This window comes from Lithobates pipiens, unplaced genomic scaffold (genome assembly GCF_037356315.1).
Source record: "Lithobates pipiens isolate NorthernLeopardFrog02 unplaced genomic scaffold, aLitPip1_a1.2 Scaffold_18, whole genome shotgun sequence".
In the NCBI taxonomy this organism is placed as follows: domain Eukaryota; kingdom Metazoa; phylum Chordata; class Amphibia; order Anura; family Ranidae; genus Lithobates; species Lithobates pipiens.
Window position 1 is genome coordinate 643,010,775 of NW_027507758.1, and position 17,219 is coordinate 643,027,993.

Sequence of the window (17,219 nt, forward strand, 5' to 3'; positions counted from 1 at the left end):
AAGGGGGTACAAAAGTAACCTTACCATTTCACCAAAAAAGTGCCAAAAGTGTAAAAAATGACAAGAGACAGTTTTTGACAATTCCTTTATTAAAGTCTTCTTTCATCTTCTTTCTTCTGGTCTTCCTTCTTCCTTTCTTCTTCCTTCGGTTTCTTCCTCCGATCCTCTTCTTCTTGCTCTGGTGTTCTCGTCCGGCATCTTCCTCCACAGCGTCTCTCTTCGTTCTCGGGCCGCTCCGTGCAATGGGAGGCTCCCGCTGTGTGACGCTTCTCTTCTTCTGACAGGTCTTATATAACGGAGGGCGGTGCCATCCGGTGACTCCACCTCCCTCTTCTGAAAGAAGACTTTAAAAAAGGAATTGTCAAAAACTGTCTCTTGTCATTTTTAACACTTTTGTCACTTTTTTGGTAAAATGGTAGAGTACCCTTACCATTTCACACGGGGTGAGGCCGGGATCTGGGGGTCTCCTTGTTAAAGGGGCTTCCAGATTCCGATAAGCAAGGGTTGTGGGGATGAGGCCCTTATCCTCAACAACATGGGGACAAGGTGCTTTGGGAAGGACCCCAAAGTACCCTCCCAATGTTGAGGGCATGTGGCCTGGTACGGTTCAGGAGGGGGGGCACTCTCTCATCCCCCCCTCTTTTCCTGCGGCCTGCCAGGTTGCGTGCTGGGATAAGGGTCTGGTATGGATTTTAAGGGGGACCCCCACACCCTTTTTTTTGTGTGTGTGGGGTTCCCCTTAATATCCATGCCAGACCTGAAGTGCCTGGTATGCTCTTGGAGGGGAACCCGTGCTTTTTTATTTTTTATTAAAGTCGCCTGGCCTGGGGGCGACTTAAAGCCGTGTTGTAAGTCGCCCCAAGTCGCCCTGTGATTCACACTCAAGTCGTGTCCAAGTTGCCTCCCAAAGTCGCTCTGGAAGTTGTGTTGCCCCTGTGTGAATGGACTGTTAATGATACGGCACGCGCTATTATGAATTGCACCGGCATATTATGTGTTGTGCTTATGTGTGCGCCGCTTCATACGCTCAGTTGATCATTTATCTGGCGCACAAATGGCGGTATGAACCGGCGCAGCGCATTCATCTAAATCAGCCCCAATGTGTGTATTTTCTATGTGATGCCGCAATAATAAATCTTCTATCTTACAGATGATATTCTCTCTCATTTTCTTGGTTTAGAGTGGAGATCCAATGGATATAGAATTTGAGGTGAAATCAGAAGAAGAAGAGAGGTATGTGAGGGATGATCAGCAGTCTATGGAGGAGGATGGAATAACGGGGACATTTATAGAGGAGGACACTCCTACAGAGATCAGCACAGGTGGGTCATTAACACTAAATCCATTCCTCCACCCATACTGCTCACTGATTGGTCCAGAGTAGGGCGGGGGCTGGGTGATATCAGCCTGTAATCCCCTGGTCACTTTCCTGAGCTGTGTTCCCTGTCCTGTATTCCTGGATTTCTCTCCGATAATCTTCCTTCTCTGTGCTGCCGACACAATTTATGTATCTAGACTGGATTTATGGAGATTCTGGGGATCAGCTGGCAGCAAAATGTTCATTTTCCCCATAGATGTTACTAGATCTAGGCACCTGGGGTATGTGATTTGGGTCTTCTGCCCCATACCCGGGTATGACAAGATCTCTGACAGAACAATCCCCCCAGGATTACTTGTTGTGTTGTCTGCTGGCTGTGCCGGGTGGAGGGATATGTCTGTATAGTCTCAGACCCAAGTCACTGAGTGCAGTCTCAGGAGATGGGAGGCAGCGGTGTGGGACCTCTGCAACTTGTCTCATGTAATCATTTCATCTTCCACTGATTACTGAATACCAATATTATGAGTCCTGACCCTTACACTGTATACTTTATATTCTACATTACATACTCCTGACCCTTACACCAGGGCTCAAAATTTCAAGTCCTGAGCTACTAGCCGGCCCTTAAGACCCCTTTCACACTGGGGTGTTTTTCAGGCGTTTTTCATGCGGTTTAGCGTTAAAAAAAGCGCCTGAAAGAAGCTGCAACTGCAATCCCAATGTAAAATCACACTGAGGCGCTGTGCTGGCAGGGCGTCAAAAAAAGTCCTGCAAGCAGCTTCTTTGCAGCGCTTTTGGAGCGGTGAATACAACACTCCTAAAGCGCCCCTTCCCATTGAAATCAATGGGAAGCGCCTGTAAAACGCTATTGGCAGCAGCGTTTTGTGGCCGCTTTTAACCCGTTATTTGGCCACTAGCATGGCTTTAAAAGCGCCCCAAAAATGCTAGAAAAGCGCTGCTAGTTTATCCACTTTCAGACCGGACCAATTTGCTGGTCAAAGACCAGGCCACTTTTTACGATTCGGCACTGCGTCGCTTTAACTGGCAATTGCGCGGTCGTGCGACGTGGCTCCCAAACAAAATTGACGTCCTTTTTTTCCCACAAATAGAGCTTTCTTTTGGTGGTATTTGATCACCTCTGCGGTTTTTATTTTTTGCGCTATAAACAAAAATAGAGCTACAATTTTGAAAAAAACGCATTATTTTTTACTTTTTGTTATAATAAATATCCCCCAAAAATATATAAAAAAAATTTTTTCCCTCAATTTAGGCCGATACGTATTCTTCTACATATTTTTGGTAAAAAAAATCGCAATAAGCGATTATTGATTGGTTTGCGCAAAAGTTATAGCGTTTACAAAATAGGGATAGTTTTATAGCATTTTTATTAATAATTTTTTTATTATTTTTTTTTTTTTACTAGTAAAGGCGGCGATCTGCGATTTTTATTGTGACTGCGACATTGTGGGGGACCCATCGGACATTTTTGGGACCATTGTCATTTATACAGTAATCACTGCTATATAAATGCAGTGATTCCTGTGTAAATTACACTGGCAGTGAAGGGGTTAACCAGTGGGTGGCAGTGTAGGGGTTAAGTGTTCCTAGGGGTGTGTTACTAACTGTGGGGGGGTTGGGCTTTCATTTAGTGTACACTGATCTCTGCTCCAATCACATGGAGCAGAGATCAGCGTCACTAGTTGCTAGGCAGAATGGAAAAATGTTGTTTATACAGCATTTCCTCCATTCGGCCGCTCCGTAAGACGATCGCGGGGATGCCCGCGGCGATCGAGTCCGCGGGTCCCGCGACCGGACTCACGGGGTCCCGACCAGCGCGGGAGCGCGCCGCCGGCGGCGCGCTCCCGATGGCAGGGCGGCATCGAATATTGGACGTACATGTACGCCAATATGCCTGCCCGTGCCATGCTGTCGACGTACATCATCGTGCGCTGGTCGGGAAGTGGTTAAGCGGCGCTTTACGAGCATTTTTTGGGTGCTGACATTGTGAAAGGGCTCTTAAAGCACTTGGGATTTCACATTGGGACTGCAAATGAGGCTTCTTTCAAGCGCTTTACAGGCGCTTTTTTAACGCTAAAGCGCCTGAAAAACACCCCAGTGTGAAAGGGGTCTAAAGGTTACTCGCCACCAGTTGCTCCACCCAACCCATCCAGTCTCCACCCCTAAACACACCCTCAGAAATTATCTCATGAAATTAAACTTAAATGTCTTATGCAGAATTAAGTTACCAAAATAAATATTAACAACAACTTTATTAGTGCCCCTCTTGACGGCGAGACCCGTGCCCATCAGTACAGTCTCACCTGTGCAGAGGAAGAGTTGAGCTGGCCGATCATCAGAGAGCGGGGATTTCCCACTGTAAGGCCGCGTACACACGGGCGGACTGTTTGCCGAAACTAAGTTCGTCAAACAGTCCGCTCAAAGTTTTGAATGAAGGAACTTGCCCACACACGGCACTTTTTTTTTTCTCTCCTGGCATTGGACCGATGTTCTGTCTATCAAATGTGCCGGGCGAGGAGGCGGGACTGTGTGATGGTGAGCGGTGCTGGGTGAGTAGGCGGGCTGTATGTGACGGTGAGCAGTGAGGAGGCCGGACTGTGTGATGGTGAGCGGCGCCGGGAACCCAGCAATTCCAATGAAAACTGTTAAATTGGGCAATCCCCGCTCTCTGATGATAGGCCAGCTTGACTCTTCCTCTCCTCTCTTCCCCGGGCTAGTACAACAGCTACTGTTCAACCTCCGCCTGCTGGTGGTGCTCGCCCCCCTCCTTCGAGGCAGCCATCATTTTCCTCTCACAAAATGCGAGTACGCGAGTGAAAAATATGAGGGCCGCCTTACACTATACACTCTATATTGTACATTACATACTCCTGACCCCTGCACTATATAATTTATATTTTACATTACATACTCCTGACCCCTGCACTATATACTCTATAGTGTACATTACATCATTCTGATACTATAAAATCCTAACTGTTCTATCCTATGTAATAAGTTATACATTACATAGTCCTGTTACACCCATTTCCTGCCAGCTGGACATTTTATATCGGATGATGTGATTGGAGGACAGACTTTTACATGGTGATAATAGTGTGATAACATCCTCCAACATTGGACCCTTAAACAGAAAGTGATAATGAGGGAGGAGTCAATAACCCAATGATGGGGTCTTCAGGATCAGTCCAGTCTTCATCTTGGTTGTTCTCCCCCCATCCTCACTCTCTGACCTCTGGTGGGGCTCAGCCCCACTGTTATTCATGACTAAATCATGGACTAAATAAGGAAGGTGAGGACTTCTTGTGTTGGGAAGATGGCAATGAGTGATAGAGGGGGAGGGGACACTCGTCCTATAATCCCCTCATCACTGTCACTCCTATAAAAGACAGTTCTCGTTGTTTCCTCACTCTCTGACTAAGGTCCATGAATAAAGAAATGATCTGGTAGGAGATCAGAGGACCCATTTAATAGTTACCTTGAGGGGGGAATTGTAAGATCCTCAGAGACAAAGCTGCCTGATGTGGGCGGAGTCCTGGTTTAGGGGAACCAATCAGCTCATGTCTAGTAATAATCTTTTGTATTTCTATTTTAGTAGATGGACGGGAGATGAGGAAAACCTCAGAGGATTGTCTCACTTTGTCTCCAGACTGTAAAGTAGAAGATGAGGACATCACACAGTATAGTCCAGGAGAAAACCCGACTACCTCAAATGTCCATCCGGCACCACACAGTGTAGATGGACCATCGTATTCCTCTTATCCTGAGGAACCTCAGACTGTGAGGGACGGTGCCGTCCTTCCAACAGAGAAGAGGCTTTCCTGTACTGAGTGTGGGAAGTGTTTCCCTTTTAAATCCAAACTTAATGTGCATAAAAGATCTCACACAGGAGAGAAGCCGTATTCCTGTCCTGAGTGCGGGAAATGTTTTTCACGGAAGTCTCATCTTTACACACATCAGAGATCTCACACAGGAGAGAAGCCGTATTCCTGTCCTGAGTGCGGGAAATGTTTTTCAGAGAAGTCCCATCTTTCCACACATCAGAGATCTCACACGGGGGAGAAGCCGTATTCCTGTCCTCAGTGCGGGAAATGTTTTTCAGAGAAATCCAGTCTTTCCGCACATCAGAGATCACACACGGGGGAAAAGCCGTATTCCTGTCCTGAGTGTGGGAAATGTTTTTCACAGAGGTCCAATCTTTACAGACATCAGAGATCTCACACAGGGGAGAAGCCACATTCCTGTCCTGAGTGTGGGAAATGTTTTTCAGTGAAGTACCATCTTTGCACACATCAGAGATCTCACACAGGGGAGAAGCCGCACTCCTGTCCTGAGTGCGGAAAATGTTTTTCAGAGAAGTCCAGTCTTTCCGCACATCAGAGATCTCACACAGGGGAGAAGCTGCATTCCTGTCCTGAGTGCGGGAAATGTTTTTCACAGAAGTCCAATCTTTCCGCACATCAGAGATCTCACACGGGGGAGAAGCCGCATTCCTGTCCTGTGTGCGGGAAATGTTTTTCAGAGAAGTCCAGTCTTTCCACACATCAGAAATCTCACACGGGAGAGAAGCCACATTTGTGTCCTGAGTGCGGGAAATGTTTTTCACAGAAGTCCAATCTTTATACACATCAGAGATCTCACACAGGGGAGAAGCCATATTCCTGTTCTGAATGCGGGAAATGTTTTTCACATAAGTCCACTCTTTACAAACATCAGAGATCTCACACGGGGGAGAAGTCGTATTCGTGTCCTGAGTGAGGGAATTGTTCCTCACTGAAGTCCTGTCTTCCTGTACATCAGAGATCTCACACAACCCTCAAGGTGTATTAGTGTCTTGAGTGTGGGAAATGTCTTCTATATGAATGTTGCTGGACATCACAGGTCTCATGTGGAGAAGAAGCACACCCTGATATACACCTCAGATATACTCCATGGCTGATCTTCATCATGGAAGAAACAGTTGATAAGGAGATCAGAGATCACCAAAGACATGGATGAAGTGTTGTACCATGTCGGCCATTGATAGCAGGAGAAAAATAAAAATGGAGTCATTACCTTTCATCCATTTTGTAGCTTTTGTAAATATTTAGCGGACTATTAAATAAATTGTTAAATGAATGTTGCCCGCATTCCTCCCACTGTGAGTAATATTGGTCATTTTTTTTTGTAATTCTAAAAACATGTTATGATAAAAGAGGTGAAGTTCGATGGCACAAAGGCCTCGGAATACACAAAGGGGCAGTGACTCCAATCATCAGTAACATGCGATTGTAGAAACAATATTCAGCATAATAAAGACATGTGAAATGTGTTGATATTCAGAGACTGTGATGGGGCCTCTTCTCTCTATGGACAACATGTCAAAGCTGGTCATTAGGGATGAGCTTGGTGTTCGAGTCGAACACATATTCGACTCGAACACCGGCTGTTCACCCGTTCGGTGAAGCCAGAACTCTGTGGGCCATTCGCGCCAAATTCGTGTGGCGCTCACAGCCCACAATGCACTGCGCCATCGCAGTGCATTGCTAGCTCATGATTGGCCAAGCATGCACTGTGACCCCGCATGCTTGGCCAATTGCGAGGAGAGCCATGATTGGACATAGGCAGGATGCCTGTGCCCAATTATAGCTCAGGCTGTGTAATACACGCCCCACACTATATAAGACCGCCAGCGCGGCGGCCTTGTGTAGTGTCCCGGCGTCTGCAGGAGTTAGTGGGTGTTGTCTGTGTGCCTTCCGCGCAGTATCTACCTATATTGTTCTTTTCTAATTGAGCCATCTGCAGGAGTTAGTTGGTGTTGTGTGCCTCCAGCACAGTATACACCTGTATCTACCTATATTGCTCTTCTCTAATTGAGCCTTCAGCCATCTGCTGGAGTTAGTGGGTGTTGTCTGTGTGCCTCCAGCACATTATACACCTGTATCTACCTATATTGCTCTTCTCTAATTGATCCATCTGCAGGAGTTAGTTGGTGTTGTGTGCCTCCAGCACAGTATACACCTGTATCTACCTATATTCTCTTCTCTAATTGAACCATCTTCAGAAGTTAGTGGGTGTTGTCTGAGTGCCTTCAGCTCAGTATACACCTGTATCTACCTAGATTTCTCTTCTCTAATTGAGCCATCTGCAGGAGTTAGTGGGTGTTGTCTGTGTGCCTTCAGCGCAGTATAAACCTGTATCTACCTATATTGCTCTTCTCTAATTGAGCCATCTGCAGAAGTTAGTGGGTGTTGTCTGTGTGCCTTCAGCGCAGTATAAACCTGTATCTACCTATATTGCTCTTCTCTAATTGAGCCATCTGCAGGAGTTAGTTGGTGTTGTGTGCCTCCAGCACAGTATACACCTGTATCTACCTATATTCTCTTCTCTAATTGAACCATCTTCAGAAGTTAGTGGGTGTTGTCTGTGTGCCTTCAGCGCAGTATACACCTGTATCTATCCTTTGTTGCTGTTGTCTAATTGAGCCATCTGCAGCAGTTAGTGGGTGTTGTCTGTGTGCCTTCAGCACAGTATACACCTATATTGCTCTTCTCTAATTGAGCCATCTGCAGGAGTTAGTGGGTGTTGTCTGTGTGCCTTCAGCACAGTTTACACCTGTATCTACCTATATTGCTCTTCTCTAATTGAGCCATCTGCAGGAGTTAGTTGGTGTTGTGTGCCTCCAGCGCAGTATAAACCTGTAGCTACCTATATTGCTCTTCTCTAATTGAGCCATCTGCAGGAGTTAGTGGGTGTTGTGTGCCTCCAGCACAGCACAATATACACCTGTATCTACCCTTTATTGCTAGTTTTCTATAATAGAGGCATCTGTAAGAGTTAGTTGGTATTGTGTGCCTCCAGCACAGCACAGTATACACCGGTATCTACCATTTAATTGCTGGTGTTCTATAATAAAGGCATCTGCAGGAGTTAGTGGGTGTTGTGTGCCTCAAGCACAGCACAATATACACCTGTATCTGCCCTTTATTGCTGGTGTTCTATAATAAAGGCATCTGCAGGAGTTAGTGGGTGTTTTGTGCCTCCAGCACAATATACACTACCCAATTGCTGGTTTTCCCATCTCCCTTCAGGCCATTACCATGTCGGGGGGGCCAACAAGGAGAGGCAGACAGGCACGAGCCAATAAAAGAGGGCAAGCAGGCTCTGTGTCTAGAGCCAACAGTGCTGGTCGTGGACGCGGTGCATTGTTATCAGCACGTGGCCATGGGACACGCTTGTCCTTATCTTCGGCAGCTGGACGTGTTGAGCCGCATCATGCTGAAGACTTGGTAGAGTCGGATGACCAAGCCCTCTTCATCCTCCTGATCCTTTCTCACCCAGGCTCAGGGTACTAGCAAAGCAGCTGCCAACGCATCCTCTTCCCTCGTCTCAATGTCATCATCAGTGAATCCTTCCCTAGACCCACCACGTCCCCCTGAGGGTTTCCCCCGAACTGTTTGAGCACCATGTTGGGTACATGCTCCAGGAGGATGCCCAGTGTTTTGTAGGCTCCGATGATGATACTCAGCTAGAGGAAGGCAGTAGCGTGAGCGCAGAGAGAGGGGATGCTCAAGAAGGACAGCAATCTGGCAGTCATGTTCCAGAAGCTGCAGCATACTGCCAGGTTTGCTCCAGTGATGAAGAGGTAGGGGATAATGAGGGCACTGACTCCAGGTAGGTTCCTGATAGGAGGAGGAGGCACATCTCCAACGAGGCAGGATGCCCTATGGAGGCCAGCTTAGGGGCAGCACACTGACTAAATCACACCGCAGAGCTCCACCTGTGCAGGGTGCTGCCTCTGCGTGTTATTCTAAAAGTTCTTTGGTGTGGGCCTTTTTTGAGACGAGTGCATCAAATAGCACCGCTGCTGTTTGCAACATATGTCTCAAGCATATCTCGCGTGGCCAAAACATCAGCCGCTTGGGCACCACATGCTTGACCAGACATATGTTGACCTGCCATGCAGCTCATTGGCAAGCTTACCTCAAAGACCCACACCAAAGAAAAAAGCGGACCTCTCCTTGCTCCTCATCAGCTGGGATCTCCAACCCCACTAGACCTTCAGTCCTCTCTGAAACCTGCACTGAGAGGAATAAAGGTGTAGAATTAGGTGTGTCACAGCCAAGTCCTTACGGGCACTCTGCTAGCAGTACACCCACGTCCGATTGTAGCAGGCAAATTTCCTTGCCCCAGCTGCTGGACCGTAGAAAGAAGTTCACTCCCAGCCATCCACATGCCCAGCAGTTGAATGCTAGCTTGACTAAATTGCTAGCACTTCAACTGCTGCCTTTTCAGTTGGTAGACTCGGCCCCCTTCCGTGAGATTGTGCAATGTGCGGTTCCTCAGTGGAAGGTCCCCAAACGCCACTTTTTCTCACGGAAGGCGATTCCGGCTCTCTATGGAAGGCAATGTTCTTGCCTCGCTGGACAGGGCAGTCAGCGGTAAGGTGCATATTACCGCTGACTCATGGTCCATTAGGCATGGATAGGGACGTTACCTGTCTTTCGCGGCCCATTGGGTCACTCTTCTGGCAGCTGGGAAGGATGCAGCACAAGGTGCAGTAGTGTTGGAGGTTGTTCCGGCACCACGCCTCCAAAATGCTACTACTGGTTGTTACACACCTCTCTCCTCCACCCCCTCCTCTTCTTCTTCCTCCATGGCCTCGGAACCAGCGGTGCTCCATAGGCATTCAAGGGGATACGCAAGTATGCAGGCAAAACAATGCCATGCCGTGCTTGCGCTGGTTTGTTTGGGGGACAGGAGCCACACTGGGGCAGATATTTTGTCAGCTTTGCAGGGGCAGGCCGAGAGGTGGTTGACATCACGCCAGCTTAAGCCAGGATTGGTGGTTTCCGACAATGGCACCAACCTCCTCTCCACCCTCCGACAGGGACAACTGACCCATGTGCCCTGTGTGGCTCACGTCCTTAACCTGGTGGTGCAGCGGTTCTAGGGCAGGTATTCCGGGCTTACAGGATGTCCTGAAGCAGGCCAGGAAAGTCTGTGTGCATTTCCCCCTTTCATTTAATGCCTGTGCTTGGCTGGCTGAGCTCCAAAAGGAGTTGTACCTGCCCAAGAACCGCCTTATATGTGACATGCCCACCAGGTGGAACTCAACATTGATCAAGCTGCAGCAGCTGCACACGCAGCAGAGAGCCATCAATGAGTACCTGTGCGACTACGGCACCAGGACAGGGTTAGGGTAGCTCAGTTTTTTCTTCCCATACCAGTGGGGCATGATCAGGGATGCATGCACTGTCCTGTCACCATTTGAGGAGGCCACAAGGATGGTGAGCAGTGACCGTGCATGCATCAGTGACATTGTACCTCTTGTCCACCTGTTGGAGCATACGCTGCGTGAAATAATGGACAGGGCACTTGAGGCAGAACAGAGGCAGGAAGAGGAGGACTTCCTTGCCTCTCAAGGCCCCCTTTATCCAGACAGTGCTCCTGCTGTCCCACCCATCACAGGAAGAGGAGGAGGATTGTGTCAGCATGAAGGTGGAGCCTGGCACTCAGCAGCAGCAGTCTTGTAGGGATGATTTACAGTCCCAAGAAACCCCTAGACTTGTACGTGGCTGGGAGGAGGTAGCTGCGGATCATGTTGTCCTTAGTGACCCAGAGGACTCCGGACCGAATCCCTCAGCTAACCTACGGTGCATGGCCTCCCTGATCCTGCAAAGCCTGCGGAAGGACCCTCGTATTCTTCAGATCAAGGAGAGGGACCATTACTGGCTGGCCACTCTCCTTGATCCACGGTACAAGGGTAAGGTTGCCGACCTTATCTTGCCATCGCAGACGGAGCAGAGGATGAGACATCTCCGGGAGGCCTTGCAGAAAGGTCTATGCAACGCGTTCCCAGAGACTGGGAGGTTACAAACTCCTGGTCCTGGACAACGTGTTGCTGAGGCATCGGTCAGAAGGAGCGGTGGAGAAGGTGGCCGTCTGACTGATGCGTTCAGACAATTTTTTAGTCCGCAGCCCCAAGGTATGATCGGTTCCAGTAACCATAGCCAGCGTCTGATTTACATGGTGCAGGAATACCTAGGGGCAAGGTTAGACTTCGACACCTTTCCCACCGAAAATCCTCTGGCTTACCGGGTCTTGAGGATGGATCACTGGCCAGAGCTTGCACAGTATGCAATTGAGCTACTGGCCTGTCCTGCATCCAGTGTTCTTTCGGAACGCACCTTCAGTGCTGCTGGTGGCTTTGTAACTGATTACAGGGTGCGCCTGTCCACCGACTCAGTTGATCAACTGACCTTCATCAAGATGAATCAGTCTTGGATCACCACCAGCTACCAAGCACCTGAAGCTGATATAACCAAATCATTTTTTTTTAAATATCTCATCCCTTCAAGACTGCCTATGCTGATGCTGAGTGACTGTCCTGTTATGTTGACTGTCTATCCTCTTCCTCCTCCGCTGATATCTTGGAACAACATTTTTGGTTCTGGGTGATGCCACCAGCCCAATTTTTCAGCCCCTGTTTAGCTGGGGCATGTAATTACAATGTTTAATGTAATGCTTTGCAGTAGGGCTCATTCCTGCACTACAAATAGAGTATATGGGAGAGGTTGCAGTGGGTGATGAGGGGGAGGAGTCTCGTGCGGGAGTGTGTCCACACCTAGCATGCACAGGTGTGGATCAGTTCTCCCCTCCCGGCGGTGAAGCAGCCACCCCGCCTGAAGCTGGCTCCGGCATACCTGCTGTAGCTTCTCCCCCTCTACCCACTCTCCCCCCATTGTCTGCACGTCATCCCCCATACCTTGGCCATTCCCTGGATGCTCAGCGGAGGTTCTGTGCGGCCGTAAGAATCGCCGCTTAAGCGACGAAGTGAAGAAGACCCTCTGTTAAGGACGCTGTCCACCGTGAGTGGGGTGGTATCCCGAGCGAGGTCGGAGATCCGCGGAGAAAAACAGCGGCTCCAGGCGCCCTCTGCTGGCGAAAGAGGAAACTGCGCCATTAGGAGAGCAGCCTATGAGACACAGTGCGGACAGAGGGAGATGCCAAAGCTTCATGAGAACTCCCAGTGCTGCAAACAGAGACAGCGGAGGACGCCCAGAGAGTGACCCCAGAAGGAAAGCTTGATGAACTGGTATGTTGAATTATATTATAAGATATGGAAAATATTGGATAACCTCCTGGATATCTTGAAAAATGGCAGCTAGAAGTCCTTCTAAAGCCCCGTACACACGAGAGAACTTATGTCCGACAGACTTCCGAAGGAGTTCTGCCGGAGTTCCGACAGAGTTCTGACGGACTTTTCGACTGAGCGGACTTGGCCACACACAATCACACTAAACTCTGACGGATTCGAACGTGATGACGTACGACTGGACTCGAATAAGGAAGTTCATAGCCAGTAGCCAATAGCTGCCCTAGCGTCGGTTTTAGTCCGTCGGAATAGCATACACACGAGCAAATTTTTCGGAGGGACCGGGTCCGGCGGAGTTCCGTCGGAAAAATTTGAAGCATGTTCCATATTCTAAAGTCCGTCAGACTTTTGTGAATCAAAAGTCCGTTGCAGCCCACACATTCCGTCAGACTTTGGATGTTCAAAAGTCCGCTCGTGTGTACGCGGCATAAGCCTTAGGAGGAAGGTGAAGGTAAAAAATTGCAGAGGTCAGTGCTGCTAATTCCTCGCCTAATTGCTAATTCCTTGCTGTGATTTAATGGAAAAAAATAAATGTATCACCTTTTAATGAACGAGGCAGTTGCAATTCAACTACTCAAATTCCGCACCATGTGAACAAAAAAAATTATAATAAAAGAATATAAAAATATATACACAAAAGAGCAGCTCCCTAGAAAAGTGAAACAAACACCTATAGAGTGATAACAATGATTAAGGGCGCTCTGTAAAGAATATTAATCTAAACCACTAATTAACAAAAAGCATATATTTCCCTTCCTAAATCACTGAATAAAAATGACTGGAAAAGTAAGTACTGAAAATAATGTGAAGATTAGTGATGGACGAACTTCCGACGGGACGTTTCGCGAACGCGGACCGCGAACGAGGCCGACCGTTCGCGAAACCGAACGTTCGCGGCGGGCCCCATAGACTTCAATGGGAGGCGAACTTCGCAAACCTTTAGGTCAAATTTGCAGCCACAAGATAATTATTAGCTGGGCAAACATAGTCCCACCACATGGCCAATGACATAACACATGTATGAGGTGAATTTGGGATCGATAACTACAAGCATTCTTTTTTTATATGGGAAATTGTGACAATTCAGGACTGTGGAGCGCATGAAGGCAATGGAGGAGACGGAAGGTCAGGGACCAGGGTAGGCAAAGAAGAGGGTGCAGGAGATGATCACCAGCAGCATGACATACAGCAATGACACCTGCACCGTGATACAGTCATCTGACAACAGCACCGTGATAGAGGGCACTGACATCAGCAGCGTGACATAAAGCATTAACACCAGCACCGTGACATACAGCATTGACAGCAACACCGTGATAGAGAGCACTGACATCAGCAGCGTGACATAAATCACTCACACCAGCACCGTGATATACAGCACTGACAGCAGCACCGTGATAGAGAGTACTGACATCAGAAGCGTGACATACAGCACTGACACCTGCACCGTGATAGAGTCATCTGACAACAGCACCGTGATAGAGGGCACTGACATCAGCAGCGTGACATAAAGCATTAACACCAGCACCATGATATACAGCACTGACAGCAGCACCGTGATAGAGAGCACTGACATCAGCAGCGTGACATAAATCACTCACACCAGCACCGTGATATACAGCACTGACAGCAGCACCGTGATAGAGAGCACTGACATCAGAAGCGTGACATACAGCACTGACATCAGCACCGTGATATACAGCACTGACAGCAGCACCGTGATAGAAAGCACTGACATCAGAAGCGTGACATACAGCACTGACATCAGCACCGTGATATACAGCACTGACAGCAGCACCGTAAGCAGCCCCAGGAGGAAGTCAGCACAGCACAGGGATGGTGTGATCCCCTCATAATAAGAACCCCCAGGAGGAATTCAGCACAGCACAGGGATGGTGTGATCCCCTCATAATAAGAACCCCCAGGTGAAAATCAGCACAGCACAGGGATGGTGTGATCCCCTCATAATAAGCAGGCCCAGGAGTAAGTCAGCACAGCACAGGGATGGTGTGATCCCCTCATAATAAGCAGGCCCAGGAGAAACTCAGCACAGCACAGGGATGGTGTGATCCCCTCATAATAAGCAGGCCCAGGAGTAAGTCAGCACAGCACAGGGATGGTGTGATCCCCTCATAATAAGCAGGCCCAAGAGTAAATCAGCACAGGACATGGATGGTGTGATCCCCTCATAATAAGAACCCCCAGGAGTAAGTCAGCACAGCACAGGGATGGTGTGATCCCCTCATAATAAGAACCCCCAGGAGTAAATCAGCACAGCACAGGGATGGTGTGACTGATTAGCAGACTGTACGTCAGTCCCTATACTGCTGAAGGACTGCTGCAGTATAGGGCAGCGGTCAGCAGTGGTGCACCTCAACCCTATGTATTGTGGACCGATAGCGGTCCTTACAGAACAGCAGACTGTACCGCACTCAACCCTATGTACTGTAGCACCCTAGACAGACCAAGTTACCAGTCCTGATAAAGAGCTTTGTGGAACAAGTGAGTTGTGAATGATTAGCAGACTGCAGCAGAAGGGCAGCAGTCAAGTATAATATTCTTTCTATATTTGGAAGAAAGAATATTATACGTGTACAAGCCTATTACCGTACCACTGATACCAGTCCTGAAAAGAACCTTTGTGGAACTAATAGTAACAGCAACTCTTTAAACTGACCCTCACTGCCTGACACACTGCTTCCTTCCTGTCCCTATACAAACTGGCAAAACAGAGGAGACTGGAACAATTACTGGTTACTCGAATAGCTCTTTTGTGGACCTGATAGTAACAGCTAATGATGATGATGATGATGACTAATCTGGCTGTCCCTAAAATAGCATCAGACACAGCGCTCTGTCCCTTTATCTAAACTGACAAAATACACTCAGGCTGCTGCAACAATCAGTAGCACAGCAAACCTATATACACCTAACACCTATACCAGTCCTGAAAATAACTTTTGTGTACCAAATAGCTAGTGGTTTATCTGTCCCTGCTCCAAACAGCAACCTTTCCCTATAGTGACAGAAGAAAGAATGTAAAATGGCTGCCGGATCGGGTGTATTTATAAGTTAGGGGGAATGTCCAAGTGTCCATGTGCTGTCATGTCTCAATTGGCTGTCCTGTACCCCATGATGGATGTGTCATCATAGGTCAAAGTTCTTTTACACATTAAACACGTAAGTCCGCCGGAGCGAACGACGCCAATAGTCCGCCGAACGAGCGGACCGCGAACGACCGAAATGCGCCGCGAAACGGCCGCCGGGCGAACCGTTCGGCCATCACTAGTGAAGATCACCAAAGTGAAAAATATACACATCGTACGAATGATTATACTAGAAAAATGGTGGACATCAGTGAACCACCGTGCATAATAGTAATAATTGACAATGTAAAGTCCCAATAAAGTGTCTCTACAAAGAATGAATTCTATCGAATTCTGTCGATCCGGAAGGTGAAAAACAAATAATGTTTGTGATATAGCAACGGTTAGCAACAACTTGGAAGAAAACTTGCGACCCCCTCCACCGTGAACGTAGAACTACACCAGTAGTGATAATACAAGTCCAAACTGCTTACCAGATCCGTTTGACCACTTTAATTAAAAAGTAAGTCAAACAACGCTTGTACAGGATAATCCCTGTTCATATGGATACCAATGCAGATGATGTTAGATGGTGTGTCTCTCTTCACAGACTCAAGCGGCAAATGTGAAAAAATACAAAGAAATCCATAGCATAATACTGACTTTAATAAAAAATAAGTAAAAAAACAGACAGCCAAAAGGCTCCTTACATGGTTAAATGCCTAGCCTGGCACCGGGACTGCTCGCTCTGACCAAAAAGAATCGCTCTCCAACTCAAGGAAGCTTCCTGAAGAGTAGTGGAAGGAGTAAAAAAAAGGGCTCACTTACGGTGTACGCTCTACGAATAAAGATAGACTGTTTAAAAAAAAAGGGGGAAAAGGAAAGGGGTGTTGTTTTCCTGTTTTCTGGACTCTCTCTTTTGTTTTTCCACCCCTTGTGTATGCAACAACTTGGACGTATGAAACGTCACTAAATGGAGCAAATGTATCGCAAAGAATAAGGTGGGCCGTATGGTTAAAGAAGGATATTTGAATATTGGTATTGAATAGTTTGTGCCTGTCTGAACCTCCCCTGTGTATTGACTTTTATAACAAGAAAACAAAAATGTCTCTCAGTTGACGGTTAAAACCAGGGCTTTAAAAAAAAAAAAAGGGGAAATATATATATATATATATATATATATATATATATATATATATATATACAAACAAATTTCAGCAATTTTAGACACAAGAACTTGGGAATATACCTTTATACTATCGCAGAGTAAAAGTGCCTACCCCGAGAAACGGGAAAAGAGGGTTAGGCCGAAAATATATACTTTAAACAGATAATACAACAAAAAATAAGACCAGAAATAATAGAGATATAACAGTGATATACCGGACTGAGCAAGGGTACACGAACAAATGAAGGGAAAGACACCGGAGTCAGGAGCTATTCCTAAATCACCACGGCGGAGCCTGGTTACTAGCCCCGGTCCAATGAATAAATATGTCACACAACCGGGGGGAGCGGAGAAACAACAACCGGAAAAACAACAACAAAAAAGAAGTTCCCAAGCTGAAAATAAAGATAAAAAGGAAAAGAAGGATGAGGAAAAAAGAAAGCAACAAGCACAAAACAGCTCTGTACAGGACCAAGACGTACCGCCGGAGGT

The 17,219-nt window shown here is 47.4% G+C and overlaps 3 protein-coding genes across 4 annotated transcripts in view; 2 read left to right on the top strand and 1 right to left on the bottom strand.

The window, feature by feature from the left end:
- LOC143989914 (uncharacterized) overlaps positions 1-6,454 on the top strand; it is a 28,631-nt gene extending 22,177 nt beyond the window's left edge. Inside the window, exons 3-4 of the mRNA XM_077490187.1 lie at positions 1,766-1,773; positions 5,168-6,454. Coding sequence (XP_077346313.1) covers positions 1,766-1,773; positions 5,168-6,094 — 935 coding nt within the window. The 3' untranslated portion in view covers positions 6,095-6,454. The remainder of the gene's footprint in view (positions 1-1,765; positions 1,774-5,167) is intronic.
- Positions 1-17,219, bottom strand: part of LOC143989623 (uncharacterized) — a 261,462-nt gene that overhangs the window by 97,361 nt on the left and 146,882 nt on the right. The window lies entirely within an intron of this gene.
- Positions 1-17,219, top strand: part of LOC143986907 (uncharacterized) — a 356,956-nt gene that overhangs the window by 36,568 nt on the left and 303,169 nt on the right. The gene's annotated exons all lie outside the window — the stretch shown is intronic.